Source organism: Panthera onca, chromosome B3, assembly GCF_046562875.1.
Source record: "Panthera onca isolate mPanOnc1 chromosome B3, mPanOnc1 haplotype 2, whole genome shotgun sequence".
Classification (NCBI taxonomy): domain Eukaryota; kingdom Metazoa; phylum Chordata; class Mammalia; order Carnivora; family Felidae; genus Panthera; species Panthera onca.
This window is the reverse complement of record NC_138344.1, coordinates 133,291,249-133,309,861: the sequence shown is the minus strand read 5'-3', so window position 1 is coordinate 133,309,861 and position 18,613 is coordinate 133,291,249. Positions and strand designations below refer to the sequence as shown.

The 18,613-nt window shown below is 43.9% G+C and overlaps 1 protein-coding gene across 6 annotated transcripts in view; it reads left to right on the top strand.

The window, feature by feature from the left end:
• The window catches only part of TTC7B (tetratricopeptide repeat domain 7B), a 254,815-nt gene that overhangs the window by 94,126 nt on the left and 142,076 nt on the right, over positions 1 to 18,613 (top strand). For all 6 annotated transcript variants that reach the window (XM_060620534.3, XM_060620535.3, XM_060620537.3 and 3 more), the window contains one exon: positions 14,219 to 14,297. In XM_060620534.3, coding sequence (XP_060476517.2) covers positions 14,219 to 14,297 — 79 coding nt within the window. The remainder of the gene's footprint in view (positions 1 to 14,218; positions 14,298 to 18,613) is intronic.

Here is an 18,613-nt window from a genome sequence, read left to right as displayed (position 1 = left end):
ATACTTTGCATGTATTTTCTGCCTGTCTGTGGCTTGTATTAATTTTTTTTAATGAGGTCATTTAAAGAGGAAAGTTGATTTTGATGGAGTCTAATTTTTCTTTTTTATGGGTCATCCTTTGGTGTCGTATCTAAGACTACAGATTTTCTCCTATGTTTTATTCCAGAAAATTTCTAGTTTTAGCTTTTACATGTAGGTCTGTAATCTGCTTTAATATTTGTGTATGCTGTGAGGTAAGGGTCTGAGTAAAAAAGTTTTTTGTATCTAGATATCCAGTTGTCCAACCATCATTTGTTGAAAAGTCTCTTTTCCCACTAAATTGCCTTGACACTTTTGTAAAAAAATTAGTTAACTGAACATAAATCTAAAGGTTTATTTCTGGAATCTCTGTTTTGTTGCATTGATTTATATGTCTGTCTATAAGCCAATACCACACTGTCTTGAATATGTAGCTTTACAGCAAGTTTTGAAATTAGATAGTGTGAGTTCTCTAACTTTGTTCTTTTTCAAAATTATTTTGGCTATTCTCAGTCCTTGACATTTCCATATAAATTTTAGAATCAGCTTGTCAATTTCTACAAAAAAAGCCTGCCAGGATTTTGATAAGGTTGGCAGTGAATCTCTAGATCAATTGAGGGAGTATTGCCATAAAAGTAATAGTGAATCTCCCAATCCAGGATCTCTTCATTTATTTAGATTTTCTTTAATTTCTCTCAAGAATTTTTTGTGGCTTTTATTGTGCAAGTTAAGCATTTATTGTTGTTTCTAATTATTTTATTCATTTTTATGCTATTGTGAATGGAATTATTATTTTCTTTAAAAAAATTTTTTTTTAATGTTTATTTTGGAGAGAGACCGAATGCAAGTGGGGGAGGGGCAGAGAGAGAGGGAGACACAGAATCTGAAGCAGCTGCAGGCTCTTATCTGTCAGCACAGAGCCTGATGCGGGGCACAGACCCATGAACCGTGAGATCGTGACCTGAGCCGAAGTCGGACGCTTAACCGACTGAGCCACCCAGGCCTCCTGAGGAATTATTTTCTTAATTTCACTTTCAGATTATTCTTTGCTATCATATAGATATACTGTTGATATATTGTTGTATTTCAATATCGTTTCTTGTGATGTTGCCAAACTTACTAATTAGTTGTGGTAAATTTTTTAATAGATTCCTTAGAATTTTTATATGCGGCATCACATCATCAGTGAATAAAACCAGTTTCACTTCCTCCTTTCCAAACTGTATGCCTTTTACTTCCATTTGTTACCTTGTTGCATTGCCAAGAACTTCCAAAACAAAGCTGAGGAGAAGTGATAAGAGTAGACATCTTTATCTTATTCCTGCCTGATCTTAAGAAGTAAGCATTCGGTCTTTCACCATAACATGTTAGCTGTAGGTTCTTTATAAATGCCTCTTTGTCTCTGGTAATGTTTCCTCACTTACAGACTGTCTTATGTGATATCAGTATAACCATACTAGCTGTCTTGTAGTTACTGTTTACATAGTGTATCTTTTTTATCCTTTTATTTTCAACCTGTTTGTGTCTTTGGAGTAAAGTACTACTTGTATATATTTCTTGTAGATAGCATGTAGTTGGATCTTGCTTTTTTAATTTAGTATAAACATTTTTGCCTTTTGATTCAATTCCCATTTAATGTAACTGTTGATGTGATTCGACTCATGTCTGCATCTTGTTTTTTTTCTATATGTCTGGCATCTTTTTTGATTCTTTGTTTCTCCCTATCACTTTCTTTTGTGTTAAGCAAATACTTTTTAGTATTACATCTTAACTCTTCTGTTGATTTTTTATGAATTACAATGTAGATCTTAAATGATCATGGTCTACTTCAGCTTAACGCTGACTCAATTTTACTAAAATCTACAACTTGACTCTAATATAGCTTCATTTCCTCCCTTCTTTGTGCTATTAATGTCTCTCTATGTTATAAACACAACAGTGCAGAAAATAGGTATTCCCTTATACAATCTTATAGGAGTTTAAAATGATTTAAAAATGTATTCATACAATATTTTATATTTACCCCTATATTTACATTCCTGGTACTCTTACTGATTTTTGTCCTGTGGATTCAAATTGCCCTCTGTTGTCATTTCCTTGTAGTCTGGACTTCCTTTAAAATTTCGTATTGGGTGTGAGAATTCCCTAGCTGAGAATTCCCTCACTCTTTGTTTATCTGGGAATGTCATTATTGGCCTTCATTTCTGGGTGATAGCTTTACTGTAGATAGAATTCTTGGTGATAGTTTCTTTTCTTTCCGTACCTAGAGTGTATCTACTCCTCTGATGAGAATAGTATGGTTGTTCCCCTGTATGTGATTAATTTGGTTGTTACTTTCAAGGTTTTTTTTTTTTCTTGCTTTTGGCAGTCTTATAATTACATGTTTGTTTTTCTAAAGTACTTTTTCTCTCTGTTCTTTGGACTGGACAATTTTTATTCATTCATCTTTAAGCTTGTGATTTTTCTGCCATCTCAAAGCAGCCAAATTCCGTTCAGGGAATTTTTCATTGTACTTATACTTTTTAATTCTAAAAATCTTCATTTAGTTAATTTCTATCATTTCTGTTTCACTATTGAGATTCCCTGTTTTTGAATCGACTGATCTTAAAAAAACATCTTCGTATATGGTTTCTGTTAATTCTTTGATTGTACTTATAATGGCTTCTTTGAAGTCTTTGCTAAATCCAACATGTGGATCCATTTGGAGTGAGTTTATATTGATTGCTCTTTTTTTCTGGCCATAGGTCAGGCTTTTCTGTTTCTTTGTGTGTCTCATAACAGATAGAGTACAATCACAAATTTTAAAATGGAAAGAGAACGCTGATAGCACATGTGGAAAATAAATTTTTAATATTTCAGTAATCACAATGATGGTGGTATTATTAGTACTGCTACTCCAAAACACTTTCATGTGACATGGAATAAAGCAAATGAATACTTATGGAATGTTCTATCTATTATGCCCTGTGTCCTTGAGAACCAGATTTCTTGGTGTGGGAGAAAGGCAAAACAGATTTAAAATGGAAGAAATCAAGAACAAACTGTGTCAGTCATGAATGATTAAATTGGAAATGATTGAAACCATGAGGTATTGTGTGTCTGCATATGTACATGTGTGTGCATGTGTGTATATATACACATATATACACCTGTGTGCGTGAGAGAGAGAGAGGGAGGGAGAGAAAAAGGGAGAGAGGGAGAGAGGTCTGAGTCAGTGACTGACCCAGTAGCAATGAACATCCCTAGTGCATGATTGTGATCTTGAAGTATCATTTACCAATAAAAGAAATCATTCCAGTTCTGGAATAAGAAATGAATAGGGTGAGTTTGGAACATCTTTACATACCAGATAGCAAGGAAACTCAAAAGATTTCTAGGATCATGTTTAAAGAATTCAGGCCAAATATGGGACAATTTGAATTTCAAGAAGGATAAAAATTGCAAGAGACTCATCAAATATGTTTAAATTCATGAGTTCTAAATCGGTATCAACAAAGTAAATAAAAAGCACTGGAAAACCGAATATTAGATGAAAGGAAACACCTTCCTATAAGATTATTCCAGCTAATGAATGAAAATGCAAAGAGAGACTTAGAATATCACCATTTTGTACCTCCCAGTGAATTCATGTATCTAAGGGCTGCTAACACCAAAAAAAAAAAAAAAAAAAAAAAAAGTGACAGCCAGAAATGATGTGCCTCCTGATAGAGGGGTACACCACTGGCAAAATCTTGAGCAAAGGGATTGAACTTGAATAGGTCAAGTCTTGAATTCCAACTACCAAGTTTAAGAAATACAGACAACAGAGAAAAGTATGAAACTGTGCCGTTTTCCAGCTAAGGAGAAACTCGATGGGGCAAACAGTTCAGATTCTTTAATAGATAAATTCTAAGGAAAAGAAGGAGGTAGAAAGGGCACCTACAGATTAAGAGATTTTAAAGACTCCTCGAGTAAGGAGAAAAGTGGGCAAGACTGAACTGTAGTGTAGGTATGTATACTCGAGGGAGTAAGCCATAAGGAAATGGAATGAGGCGATTATTCTAAAGGACAGGGTAGCAGGTACTTTTGGGTGGAGGGAGGAGCCTGTTAATTGGGATAGGGTGTTTGACAATGGTCTTTTTTTTTTTTTTTTTTTTTTTTAGAGAGAGAGCATGTGTGCACAAGCAGGGGGAGACACAAGAGGGAAATAGAGAGAGAGAAAGAGAGAGAGAAAAAAACAATCCTAAACAGATTGCAGGCTTTTTGCAGAGCCTGATGCAGGGCTCGATCCCACGATCTCCGGGATCACAACCTGAGCCGAAATGAAGAGTAGGATGCCCAACCGACTGAGTCTCCCAGGCTCTCCTCCCTGACAGTGGTCTTTTTTTAAACCTGAGTGGTAGTTATAAGGGTGTTTGCCTCCTAAGAATTCCCCAGGAGATTTATTTGTTTTATTTGGCTGTCTGCTCTATATTTCATACAATAAAAGTTAACAAAGAATGGGGGAGGGTGGGCAGTGAAAGATGAGATAGAACAGTGCCCAGCAGAGAGCAGGGGAGGGATCCCTGTACTGGGAAGCCAGGGGCCACTCACTGATGGAGCTGCTGGGCGGGCCTCTCCCTTTCTCTCTCAGGGACTCGGTCTCCCTCTCTGTCAGTTGAAGGTAATGAAGTCCTACATGCCTCACTAGGTTGGTGGGAGACCATCTGGAATAATGGGTTGGGAGATGGCATGGAACCAGTTGGTGTTGCCTCAGAAGAAGATAATGATGGTGGTTCGCATTTACTCAGCGATGACTGTTACCTCACGTAATCCTGACAGCAGCCCTGTGAGTAGCAGGTATGCAGCTGGGTCGTATCCTGCGAGCACACGAGGACCCAGTCTCTGTCCTGAAGGAGCTGAAAGTCTTAGAGGGGCTTTCTTGATGAGGGAGTGAAATATTTTTTAATTACCTTGTCAGTGGTTTATTAATACACTTCTGAATGGCTTCGAGGGGCTTGAAAATAGCTTATTCCCCCAAGACAATTAAATATGCTCCTCACAGATCACGCTTGTCCTGTCCTGCTTGTGTGCTTAGCAAAGCTTTTTTTTTTTCTATAGATGGTCCAAAGGTACAGTTGAGCTCACCATCTTAGACGACTGGTTGTGAATGGGAAGGTCAAATAAACGAGTCACTGTATGATGAAAGAATTTAATTTATAAGCTTGTCCTGATGACTGGGGAGAGACCCGTCTCTGTACTGTCGTCCTTTGGTCAGTGTTAGTCTCTCTGATACCGTCTTACTTCAGAGTTGTGTTTCTGCCCAGACCACTCAGCAGAAATTCCCCGAGGTTCCTTTGTCCTCCGCCCCCAGGGGAGGGGCCTCCAATCCCATCCCTTCTTTAGAAACCAGTGTATTCAGGTGGAGACTTGGACCCTCGCTGCTCCCAACCTTTCTGGCCTCTCTTCTGCCTCTGTTTCTGCGTCACGCGAAGCGGCCACAGTTTCCAGGTTGTCTGCGGGCTTCTGCACGACGGGGATGGTCTTCAGCTTTCGCACCAGAATCAGATTGAGCCTGAGTTCAAATGCTGGCTCTTCTATCTGTGGGCTGTACGATGTTACGTAATTTCCTGAGCCTTTGTTTCCTCATGTAAAAGTTCTGTAAAACTACAGAAGGTGCTAAATAAATACTTGTTGGTTGGTTGAGAAGAACATTTTGATATAGTATTTAATAGAAGCTGGTCCTGATTTGCCTCTGTTTTCTGCTAAACCAAAGGCACACGGACATAGCAGCGGCTGCTTTTGGCTCTGGCCCAGTCAATGTTGACATGTGGAGCGGAGAGCCAGATGATAGATGGTGGGAGGCAGTGGATGGTTGGAGAACGGGGGGAGTTCACATGGTTCTGAGCACTGGGTCAGGAGCTGTACAGGTGTCATCTTACTCCGGTGTTTGGAGGGAAGATAGTCCCATTTTCTAGACGAGGAAACAGGCACAGCAAGATAAAGCCAGTTGCCCACATTCTTACCCTTCGCGGTGCGTGCCTAGCATCTGGTATTGTTTTCCCTTCGCTGTGTTTCCAGATGTCTCACATTCCATTCTCCCTTCCTCCTCTTCTGCTCATGATCACCCGCAACCTTTGCCCTTTTCTTCTTTTCTGTCCCCAGCTTATTAGCCTCTCCCAGACCCAAGCAAGTTATCTGGCATGACTCACGGGAATGTCTGCGAATCCCAAACGGCACCACGCTGCCTCAAGCTGAGATATACTGCTTTATTTCCCCAAGAAAAATACTGGAGGCTCTCATTTGCCAATTTAATGGCGGAGCTCCCCCCCGCCCCGCCTTCCCCACATGGAGTGTATCTGGTCTGATTTTGAACTCTACACCTTAGGCAGGCCTGGGGCCCCAGCACCACCCGCAGCTGCTGCCGCTGCCTGGCCCCACCCACGTGGCTGCTTGCTTGGCTCCTGAAGGCGTTTGGACCCGTGACCCTGTACATTTAAAGATCTTTTTCTTTTTTTTCTTTTTAACTGAGTCCCTTGGATTTTTTTCCCACTTGTCATAGCTTTTAAAATATTGTCCCCAGACGTTGTTCTGGAACTGCAGTTCTGTTTTCCGCTAATTGAAATGGAAGTGAGTATTGCACTCTGATCCTTGTACTTAACTTTCAGCTCAAGTATTGCAGTACATTTGGAAGGACTGTCCTCCCCTTGATGTCTTCTCCGCCTTTTTCCTTCTCCGTAGCACAATCGGCTGGGTGAGCAGGAGGTCAAAAGTACTTGTGAGACAGTTAGTGGTTCAGCCTCCCAGGTTAACCTTTTTGAGTTTGGCCTGGCCCTCATCAATTGATTCAGAGCAATCTCTGTAAGTTGGCTGTTTTAACTGAGACAGCACGAGAAGGATTCAGTTCACCTCCCTCAGTGCCTCTGCTTCTCAGTGTTGCATTTGTCCCGGACCGTCCCCTACAGCTTCGGTGGGGACTCTGCACTCCTCCCTGTGGGCACCAGCACACTTGGGAGATCTCACCATCATTTCCTGGGAGAGTGATTACAGAGCCCCGGAGAAGGAGCTTCTGTTACCCTCCCTTGACATGGGTTGTTGTCTTTTGTCTTTGAGGGCATGGTAGGTTTTCAGTAAATAACAAAGTGAATGAGTGAATCCAAACCAGGAATAACTTTTTTTTTGCTTCAAAGTGAAATGTCTCCAAAGCGGTAAAACAGACTTTCATGTTCCGTAAGTTGACTGGGAGGTAGTTTCCAGAATTCCAAAACTATTTAGAGCAACGACAGAGTTGTGAGGAAATAGTAGTAATAATGTTAAACATTTAAAAGCACTTGCCATGTGTATTAACTCATTTAATTCCTAGAACCAGTCTGTGGGGGGGAGGGGGCTACATTTGTTATCCCCATTTTACGGATGAGGAAGCAGAGGCACAGGCTCTTGCCCAAGGTCAACAGTGAGTGAGTATGAAGCTGGGGCTTGAGCCCTTACCATGTGGCTCTAGGACCCATGTTCTGTTTGGTCTAGGTATAAGTATATATGTAAGTATGTGGATTTCCAGGTGAGCATATGGGAGGGCCAGCCTCACGTGTTAGATAAGTTCTGGTTCTTTTGGTGCAGGTAGCATTAGACTGAGGAGTCCTGCTCTGTGTTGGATACTGCTGGGATTCGGGGCGAAGGTGACCATGGTCACAGCACAGCTCATGAGGATGCATGTGTATTGGCTGGCTCACAATTGCACCCCTGTGCCCCTTTCCTGATGCCCATAGGCACTCAGTAGATAGATGAGGATTGATAGCCTTTGACCCATTCCCCAAAGTTGGAGGAGAAGAACGTGAGAGGAAGCAAGCCTCTCCGTATTCCGTGTTTCCTCAGAGGCCGGGGGTCCGGGCGAGTGTCAGGGAAGAGGTTGTTGGGGGAAGGGTGCCGTTCTTTTGCCCGAGTCCAGCTTGCATCTGGGGGCCTCTAGTACACCACGCTGGAAGTGTGCATGTCCTGTCCCGGCTCCGCGACAGCCCTGCCTGCCTCACTGGACTTGTCCCTCCGCTGCCTGAGACGCTGTCTGATACACAGAGCCTGCTCCGCGTGCTGCCTGCTGCCTGGCCGGCTGACCGAAACGCCTGATTGACTCTGCTTTTGTCACGGGGAAGCCTCAGTTGCTGAGGTAGTCAGAAAAAATGTTGTTAAGCCTAGTACAACTCTCATTAGGTTTGCAGCGAGACTTCCGGAAGCTTCGCCTGCTTGATCGCCTCCCAGCGTGGATGGCTGTCACACCCTCCACCACTATATCTAGGCTGCAGCTGGCCTGCTCCGTTGATCAGACAGAGTCCTTTGCTAACCAGGCCAAGGTTGTGGGTTTGATCCCTGGCCTCTGACTACAGCAAGCCATCTGTCTTCACAAGTGCATGTCATTGGATACGAGGCGAAGAACGTGTACAGAGGGAGAAGCTGGAGTCCATTCTGGGACAAAAAGCAGCTCCCTGACAGCCGGCCAGAAGTGCCCTTTTGGACTGCGAAGGATGTCTTTTTCTTCTCACACTTTCCCGATCTGGATATCTGGTTTTGACTTCAGACTTTTTCCAAATAGATGATCCTAAGGTTGTATAAATGAAGAGGAAGCAATTCTCAAGCCTGAGAGCTAAGAGAAATTGACCTAGAGAAGGCTGGTTTATTTCTGTCCTTCTGGGGTTGTGTTGACAATGTCTAGCGTACCAGTGGGGTGTGTCTCATGTAAGAAGGGTCTGCTTCAGTTGTCCCATTTGTGGTCAAGAAGACTTTTCATCAAGGAGATGGGGAAAGGGATTTTGGAATACAAGATAGCGCTCACTCTTTCTTTTGAGGGCACACAGCTTCCTAAGTGTCACTGGGTGCCTGGTTGGCTCTATGTAGCAGTTGGGACAAAGAGGGTCTTTGCTCCCAAGGTGATCACGCTTTGGTTGGCAGACAGACAGAAATACATGTGAAAACCAGTGTGTTGAGTGCTCTCTAGGCTCAAAACACAAGCGAGCTTGTTGGGAGAACCCCAGGAAGCAGTACCTGCGTTTTCCTAGGGAACCTAGGAAAAGGCTCCCCAGGTGGCCTCTGACCTGGGTCTTGAAGGATGACTAACAGTTCCTAGAACACTTCAGACAGAGAGGAGCAGGTGTAAAAGGCACGTGAGCAGGAAAGCTTCCCTGAAATATTTGGAAGGTTTTTAAAAAATCTTCAAAATCCTTCTTATCCGTGCAGCTCTCTAGAAGCTGTCAGGCCAGGCATGCCTCACTCTGCCACTTGGGACAGGCAGGTATGTCACTGTTCCCCCAGGCACCCATGCTGCAATGCCACCGAGGGCATCTGTGACATATTCTATTTAAGAGAGTGCATTGCTGTGCTGTCTGCCAACCCAGTGCAGCGAGAAAGAAGGGGACAAGGAGCAGGTAGAAAATGTATTCCCTTGTGATCTTGGTTTATTCGACTTACAGTAGCTCTGAAATTCATTCAACAAGTATTTAAATTTTTTTAATGTTTATTTATTCTTGAGAGCGAGAGAGAGAGAGAGAGAGAGAGAATCTAAAGCAGGCTCCAGGCTCCAAGCTGTCAACACAGAGCCCGACGAGGGGCTCAAACTCACGAACCGTGAGATGATGACCTGAGACGACGTCGGATGCTTAACTGACTGAGCCACCCAGGCATCCCTCATTCAACAAGTATTTATTGAGCACTTGCTGTATGCCAGACTCTGTTTGAGGGGCTTGGGGTATGTCGGTGAACAGAACACAGATCTTGGTCCTCGAGATGCTTATTACGTTCTTATGGGGTGTGTGAAGCTCTCTGAGCTCCCTGGGGTGGGATGGTGTCCGTTGCTCGCCAGTGTATCTTCAGGGATGAGCCTGGAACCTGAAGAACAATGCACTCAGTGACTGTTGAAATGACCCTACTGCTGAAGAGCCTCAGGGGTGCTAGTTGGTAAGAAAAGACCTGGGAAAAGCCAGCGACTTCTTAGTTCTGAGAGATCTACTAGCTTGACTTGTTCTGTAATTGATCTTTGGTTATAAATTTCTTAACCACAGAGGAGAAAAAATATTGAACTTACTCTAGCAGAAGCACTTTTTCCTTATCATCCAGGAGTTTGACAAACAGCATAAAAAGTATTTTATTCACCCCAGAACTTTGGGTTTGCATGACCGTGATAATGGATAATTGAATCGAAGAGTGTTGGTGGCCTGGGCCAGACTCTGAGGTCAGAAAATAATCTGGAAGGACAAGTTAGGGGAAGAACTGCCCCGTCCCACCCACGCTGGTCCCAAGAAACGAAAGGAGAAATAATAACGAAAAAGGTGTATTGAGCTTGCTGTTGAAGGAGCCACCTATCACAAGGTGTAACGGTTCTGAACGTCTCCGAGTTTCTCCCAGCCCTGGTTTCCCATTTTGGTTTTGATTCTGGAGCTCTGGTTTCCTTCCCAATGCAGCTCCTCCTTGGTTTCATGGCACAGAGGCACAGGTGGCCGTGTCAAAGAGCTCTGAATGTGGCTCAGAGTCGTGAAACAGGCGCTGCCGTGGACTTGCACGTGGCAGGGTGTAAATTTCAGAGACCAGCCTTCAAATGGCTGCCGCAGGGCCCGCAGGGTCCAGAGGGAGGCCAAGTGCTGGCGGGGCCGCCTCCCTCGGTGTCCTCAGGAAGTCATGCTTTTGCCCTGACCTAAGGGCCAGCAGACGAGACCTGGGAGGTTCCTCCCATCTGAAACCAGATGGAGAAAGGAGGAGGGAAGAAGAAGTGCAAGTAGGTCACCAGGAACAGAACGCGTCCCTGGGAAAAGTGGGCGGGCTTTCCTGTCAAGACAGAGCAGTAGGTTGCCTGGGTTTGAACACGAGCAAGGCGGTGGGACTGGCCCAAGCTCTCCCCACAGGGTTGGGGACACACAGGGATGTTGGCAAGGGAAGGCAGGGTTGTGCCTGCTCGTCACACTGGACAACCGGCTGGGGCTCAAGGGACGCCCAGGCCCCTTCTCCTTGGTGATAGCTGAGCTGTTGGGAACCTTTCCACATGGAGGGAGACGCACCCAGCTCAGGAAGCTTACCCAAGCAAGATGCGGGAGGTGAACCCCAAGTTCTGACAGCTTGCCAAAGTGCCCGCTGCTCACAGGCTGGCAGGAACATTCATTTTGAGACTAGTTTGCCATAATGAATTCTGACATCATTGTGCTCTCTCAGTCAAGGGTGTTGAAATGGAATCAGTGACCTAATGTGGAGGGTCTGTGGAAACCCTCAAAACCAAGGAACGTCCTGGCCTCCCTTGTCTTCGTTTTGGAGTGGAGTTTTTAAGCAACATTTCATTCTAGATATTTAATGATCTCAACATTTGAAGAATAAACTAATAGTTTAGAGACATGAAGGCAATCCTGTGGCTTTTATTTCCCTCAAAATGGAGTATTTCATAGCATTTAGGCTATAATTCTTATAAGTTAATTTCCCCTTTTTGTTCCTTTCTGTCATGATCATCCATCTAGCTTAAATTTTTTTCCTGCTGTCATGGCAACGGTTGGAAATGATTGGTTGAATAAAATTATGTGCCTAAAAAAAAATATATGAATGGTATAGGAGTTGCTGAGAAGGAGATGTTTCTGCATCTGGGAAACTTTCTTCCTCTTCTGCTATTTAAAATCTTTCACCTCCAGCCCCTTCTTCCTGCTGTCAGCCTGGTCTGTGGCCGGACACCCACATGTGGATGGTGCCACATTCGTTTGATTGGCACGGCGGGGTGAGGCCTTCGGGGGTCACTGTGGATCCTTTGTTTACAAGCAGGATCCCAGAGCTTGAGGAACAATTCGATTCTGAAAAGCTCCCGCCAGAAATACCGTGGAAACAGTTGAGAAAAACTGTTTGCTTCAGAGGCAGCGTGGGTACCTTGGGAACAAGCACCCAGAGGCTGATCAGCCCCCTCCTGTGCCGCACCCCTGAGGCCCAGACACTTCCTCCAGTCATCCAGCAGGGGGCCTCGGTCCCGCGCGGGAGAGCCTCCTGGCCCTCAGAGAGTAGTTGAGTTTCTCCAGCCATCCTTTCTCTTTTAAGGCAGCCGAGGCAGTACCCTCCAGAAGGCTTCACCTGGGCTGACGCATTTTCTTTTGGATCGTGAACCACTTCCTAGCAGTAGCTCATTAGCTGTGGTCACTGGAACGGGTAAAATCTGTATTATGTATATATGAAGTGATTTGCATATAAATGTTACAAAACAGAGACCTGAGCTCTCTTATTCGTACTTTGTTCTTTCTTCTAGAGCCTCACTTGGCTTTCAGAGCTGACATTTCTTTTGCCCAGAAAGGTGATAGAACCCAGGAGAAAGCTTCCAGCTCATTCTCTCACTGGGTTTGTGAACCTGAGCGAGCCATTTCACTTCTGTGTCATAATGGACTAGGTTGCGTTGGATCGTGTCTAGCTGGAAAATTCTGTGTGTCTGTAACTGGATAAGTGTCTCCTTTTGCCAGCAGGGCGCGGGAGACATTCTGAATGACCAGTGCCTATCTTGCAGCCTTCCCTGGCTCATCATATTCAGATTTGATGCTACTTTCAGGCCTGATTTCCACCCTGGAAAAACAGCCCTTTACACACTGGGTCTTTAGTTGTGTTCCCTCAGCCCCACCCTTACGTCCTACAGTTCAAACTGCCGTTCCTTTTGCGCACAGTAGGAGCTTGGTCTGTGATTCTGGAACAAAATTAGCCCACCGTGCCCACACCCATCCCTTTTTTAGCTGTTGCTATTTCCTCCCCCACCCCCCACCCCGTTACTTAAGAGAGCTGAGCTTCAGTCCAAAGCAAATGTACTTTGTTGCCTGTGAACACAGATCCCATAAAAACAAACGAAGGGGAAAGCAGAGGAGATTGTATGTCCTGGGGCCCATTACCTAATTTTTATTCACGCCTCTGTTAGATTTTCTTTAGCGCCGCTTAGAGTCCTGAGCACACGCTTCTCTTTTTATGTCACCATAAAGCTTCTGATCTGGTATCATCTGATATGTGTGGGTGAGAGGAATCCGAGAGTATTTATGTACATACGCCAGTAAACTATTATCTTAAAGTTCCAGGGCTGTACTTATGAACGAGAGTCCTGGGACGTCATGTAGGTATCAGATACAAAGGAACAGCCTGCGTGAGTGCTTGTAACCTACAGAAACCCCACATTCAGTTTGATTAAATACCTTTGCATGATTTAAAATGTCACCCAAGAAGAGAGGCAAATACCTAGAGCATCTGTCCCAGCCGGCAGAGGCTGGCTGACAGGTTTGTACCGGCTGACCCGTTCTGCGGCTTTTTGGAAAGATGAGATGTGTCCTAATGAGCAAGTTATAAATATCACCGAGTTATGTCATAGGTGGTGGCAGCACTCAATGTAAATGGGAAGTGTTCCCAGCTGAGCAGGGCAGGCGCAGCTTTCAGGGAGGACAACGGGCAGGGGCCTGGACATCTGCACCAGGATGTCACTAAACAATGATTTGTCCGTTTGTCTTGGGAGGTGTGGGGCCGGGAGGGGAGATGTGTTCTGAGCAGAGTCAGGCAGCTCCGGGTTCCAGTCCTCATGCATTTGCTCTCGGAAGGGCCTTTGACCATTTGCTTTTTCTTGTTGGTGCAGGGTTGGGGGGAGGAAGGCCGGTTTGATGGGTTTTGGGGACAGTGATTTCTGTCCTCAAAGATGCAGAGTGATTGCTTGGTGGAACCCCACCGTTTTCATACCTGTTACCTTTGTCTTGCCCATAAAAATCGCAAGTAACAGGAAGCCTTTACCCACAGTGCATTCAGTGCTGACATTTCTGTACCCTGTTGCCACCCACCTTTTAAGTGAAAAGATAGATTTCAGCACCAATCAATAGAGCAGGAAAACTACAGAGCCATTGTAAGGTTGAGGAGAAACTCTTGCAAGATATCTTACATTTTCTTCCTCCCTTCCTCCTTCCCTCCCTTCCTTTCCTTTCCTTTCCCCTCCCTCCCTCCCTCCTTCCCTTCCTTCCTTCCTTTCTTCCTTCTATACCTTAGAACCGATTTTCACATTTTTTTTTTCTTGAGGAAATCTGACTGTGGAAGCGCAAAAGACCACCAATCCCAGGCCAAATTTTTCAGAGTTGAACAAAGATGGATGGACATGTGCAGAATAATTGTTTGCTGAAAATCTAGCCAACAGCTTTTATGTAGACAAAATGCATTGAAATATGTGTATAAAATATTTAATATTAATGCGCGCCAGATGGAAACCCTGTCAAATTCTGTGTGCACACAGGAACTTGACAAGAGGAGTCGGGAGATTTAGAGAGATCCTCAGAGCAGTAGAAACAAGAACAACTCAAAACCTGCGAATGGTGAGTGTGATGGAGAACTTGATTGAGGCCAGAAGGGCACTTCAGGTGTTCTCACTCCTTGCCCCCCTTCCCCTCCCTCTGTCCCGCTGCCCCTCTGTCATAGATATATGAGCTTTATTGAGATCTAATTTCCACACTATGCATCTCACCCATTTAAAGTCACTGGTCTGTAGTATGCTCGCAAGATTGCTCAGCCGTCACTACTATTTAATTCCAGAACATTCTCATCCCCAAAGAGAAACCCCATACCTATCAGTAGTCAATCCCCACGCTCCCCTTTTCCCCTGGCCTCCGGCAACCACTAATTTCTTTTTGGCTTTTATGGATCTGCCTGTTTTGGACACTTCAGATAAACGGGGTGATACGTACCATGTGGTCTTTTTATGACTGGCCTCCTTAGCACACTGCTTTCAGGGTTCACCCAAGTTGTAGCACGGATCAGCACTTCCCTCCTTTTTGTGACCAAATACTATCCCGCCGCATGGATAGAACACATCTCATGTATCTGTTCATCAGATGGACGTTTGGATTGTTTCCACGAGTTGGTGACTATGAACGATGCCGCAGTGGACATTCTCATGCGAGTTTTTAGGTGGAAATATACACTCTTGTACCTAGGACTGGCATCGCTGGATCGGACGGTAGCTCTACATTTGTTTGTTTGTTTAACTCATTAATGATTTAATTTACATCCAAGTTAGTTAGCGTACAGTGCAATAATGATTTCAGGAGTGGAAACCAGTGATTCATCCCCTACATATAACACCCAGGGCCCATTCCAAGTGTCCTCCCCACTAACCCCTTGTCCATTTAGCCATCCCTCCACCCACCACCCCTCCAGCAACCCTCAGTTTGTTCTCTATATTTAAGAGCCTCTTCTGTTTTGTCCCCCTCCCTGTTTTTATGTTATTTTTGTTTCCCTATCCTCTGTTCATCTGTTTTGTCTCTTAAATTCCACATATGAGTGAAGTCATATGGTATTTGTCTGTCTCTGACTAATTTCGCTTAGCGTAATACCCTCTAGTTCTACCCACATTGTTGCAAATGGCAAGAGTTCATTCTTTTTTGATTGTCGAGTAATATGGTAACCCTACGTTTAACATTTGGAGGAACTGCCAGATGATTCTCCAAAGTGGCCGCACCATTTTACATTCCCCCCCGAAAGTTATGAGGCCTCCAATTTCTCCATATCCCTCACAGCACTTGCTGTTGTCTTTTTAGTCGTTGCCATCCCTGTACATGGGACGTGCTGTCTCATTGTGGTTTTAATTTACATTTCCCTGATGGTTAATGATGTTGAGCATCTTTTTATGTATTTATTGTCAGTGCTAGCTCTTGAAACCTAAGGAATGCATTCCATAAGGCAGGGGCTACGTAAGCCCTCCCAGATGCCAGTGTAGCAAAGGAGTCGGTTGTCTGCTGATGATTTCACACCAAAACCTAACCAGAGCAAAAGCAGATTAGATCCTGAAGAGTACTTAGTTGTTTGATTAGTTCTATTGACTCTAAAACTCAGAGGAGAAATATAAAAGCTGGTTCCATAAACCAAGCTGTTGATCGCTGTTTGGCTCTCTTATTGACTTAAGTTCTCCCTCTTCCTTTTACTCCTTACACTTTCCCTGCTGGGGGAACTTATTGATGGTACCTCCATAGCTTGGCCTGCAGAGCCATAGCCAAGGGGTGTCTGGGTGAAGGTCTGGAGCTTACCAGAAGCTAAGCGAATATCACATACAACCCCACACAAGATTCCACTTTCCTTTGTCTTGTTACCATGCCACTGTCCTCCTCACGTCATGGCCCCTTTTCGTGCCATGGTAGAGTTTCACTTGGGCAAGGCCAAGAGACTCCTGTTGTGGGAAGAGAGGCTGAATCTTCTTTTTGGTGTCTTCAGGGTTTTAGGATGCGCAACTGTCATGGGGCCAGGTGGCTAAGCCAGAGGCTTTCCTGGAATTAGTGGGCATGAGGGAAGATGGGTGACTTTACACCCCCCACCCCCTACCCCCCACCAAGACTTCACCTGGTCTGTGAGATTTATTTATATATTGATGGGATTTTTAGGTGCCTTAAGAAGTTCAAACTAGACATTTTGATTTGTAGAGTTCTTTAAGGGAAAACAAAACAAAACAAAACCCTGAAAAAGTATAGATAAAAATTATTGCCAAATGTCTTTTCTCTCAGATTGACCTCCTCCCAACATTTCATAACACTCCTTGCCTGGTCAGCACGAACAGGTTCTTTTAAGATTTGGAAGCACAATTAAAGTAACTGATTATACTGGCAAGTGTTCTTATAATTGTTTTAAGAGCTGATTAAAAATCCAGTCTTTCAAGATTGCTTAAATATGATGCATTTGTTCATATTGTTGACTCAAAAGCATATATATTTTATTAAGGAGATTAATGGTTTTCCCCCACTAGAAGATGCGAGTACATTGAGTGCACTATGGGGATCTGCCTGCTGTTTACTTCGACATTATTTTTCACAGAATTAGAGCATATCTTCCACTATTGCCTAAGGTTTGTGGTATTGAAATCAATGTACTTTAACTTATAAAAATCCTATGAGGTGGGATTCTGAATAAAGATATGTCAGGAAGGGAGAGAAGTTTTTTCAATTAGTTTTCCTTTTTTTTCTGAGAAGTACCGTGAAGAGGCTCCTAAAGAAGTCTGGATAGACTGGAGTTGCCCCTGGGCATTTTCAGCTGCTAACTGGTTGGTGCTGACGCGAGAGGAGTCACTTCCTGTCTGTGTTGGACTTGAGGCACGAGTAGACCTGTGGTCTTGGTTGATGTGGCTCACGTGACCTAGGTTGAACTGCTTCCAATTCCTTGAGGGCTGAACCAAAGGTGTGCATCAGAATTATGCGAGCAACATTTTTGAACAAGTACACATCCCTAATCCTGACCTCAGAAATGTCAACTGAGTAGGTTTGGGGCAGGACCCGAGAATTTTATTTTCTCATTTCCACAAGGGATTCTTTGCCTTCCCCAGCTGAGAAGCACTTTGTGTTTGGTGGGCTTATTCACTGGTATCTTGGTCTGCACCAGACATCAGAAAGCTTGTCCAGTTAATACCGCTCATAACCATAGGATTCCTCAAGGATCAGCTGATCATTGCAAATTTATGACACACTTAGGAGATGCAAACGTTGCTTTGTAAGCTCTATGGGGTGAGACCATAGCTGAGGACTTAACAGTACATTTACAGCAACCCCACTGTTAGGGAAACACTCCAAGGAACTGAAAGCAGGTGTTCAAACAAAAACTTGAACGTTAATGTTCGTAGCAGCACTGTTTATGATTGCCAAAAGATGGAAGCGATCCAAATGTCTATCCGCTGACGATTAGATAAACAGAATGTGGTATGTCCACACAACGGAGTATTATTCAGCCACAAAAAGAGTGAAGACTGACCCAGGCTACAACATAAGTGAGCCTTGGAAACATTACGCTGAGTGAAAAAGCCAGATATGAAAAGGCCACAAATTGTGTGATTCCATTTTTATGAAATGTCCCAAACAGGCAAATCTACAGAGACAAAAAGCAGATTAGTTGTTCCCAGGGTCTGGAAGGGGGGAATGTAGTGACTACTAGAAGGGTACAGGCTTTCCTTTTGGGGTGATATTCTGGAACCAGATAGAGGTGATGATTGTATAGCACTGAAGGTACTAAGTGCCATTGGATTATACACCAAAATGGTTAAAATAGTAAATTTTATGTTATGTGAATTTTACCACAATTTAAAAAACACATACAAAACGGATTTACATAATGGATTTACAAAACGGATTTGTACATAAAAACCTGACTTGCTTCTGGCTCCCTTCCTCTCCTTTCTTTCCTTCTGACTTTGATAGCTACCAATAATTTGTTAACTTTTCAACTGCAAGCAAATGAAACCTGAGTGTAAAAAAGTAGAAGGTCTGATTGACATTGGGAATGTTGCTGGTAATTTCTCATATTTAATCTCCTGTTCTGAACTTCATGTGGGCTCTCAGTGCCCACAACCAAACTAGTCGGCAGTGCAGTGGTGAAGTGCCACCCTTAAAATATGCAATCACATCAAAACCTTATTTTCAAAGTCTCTCTGGAAGGTTAATACCCTGAGGTAAAGTGAGATCTCGCATGAGCTGTCTAGTAGTGGACAAGCAAACTGTTTTTAGGACAGAGATTTTTATAACTTCAGAATCCCTCCATGGCAGATATATCCAGAAAATGAAGTTCCTCGTTCATTTTTTCTCCTTTGACGTTTTTTTTCCCCCTCAGCTATAGCGAGTGGAGGTTATTTCTGCCAGTTGATGCTTCCAGCAGAAGTCAT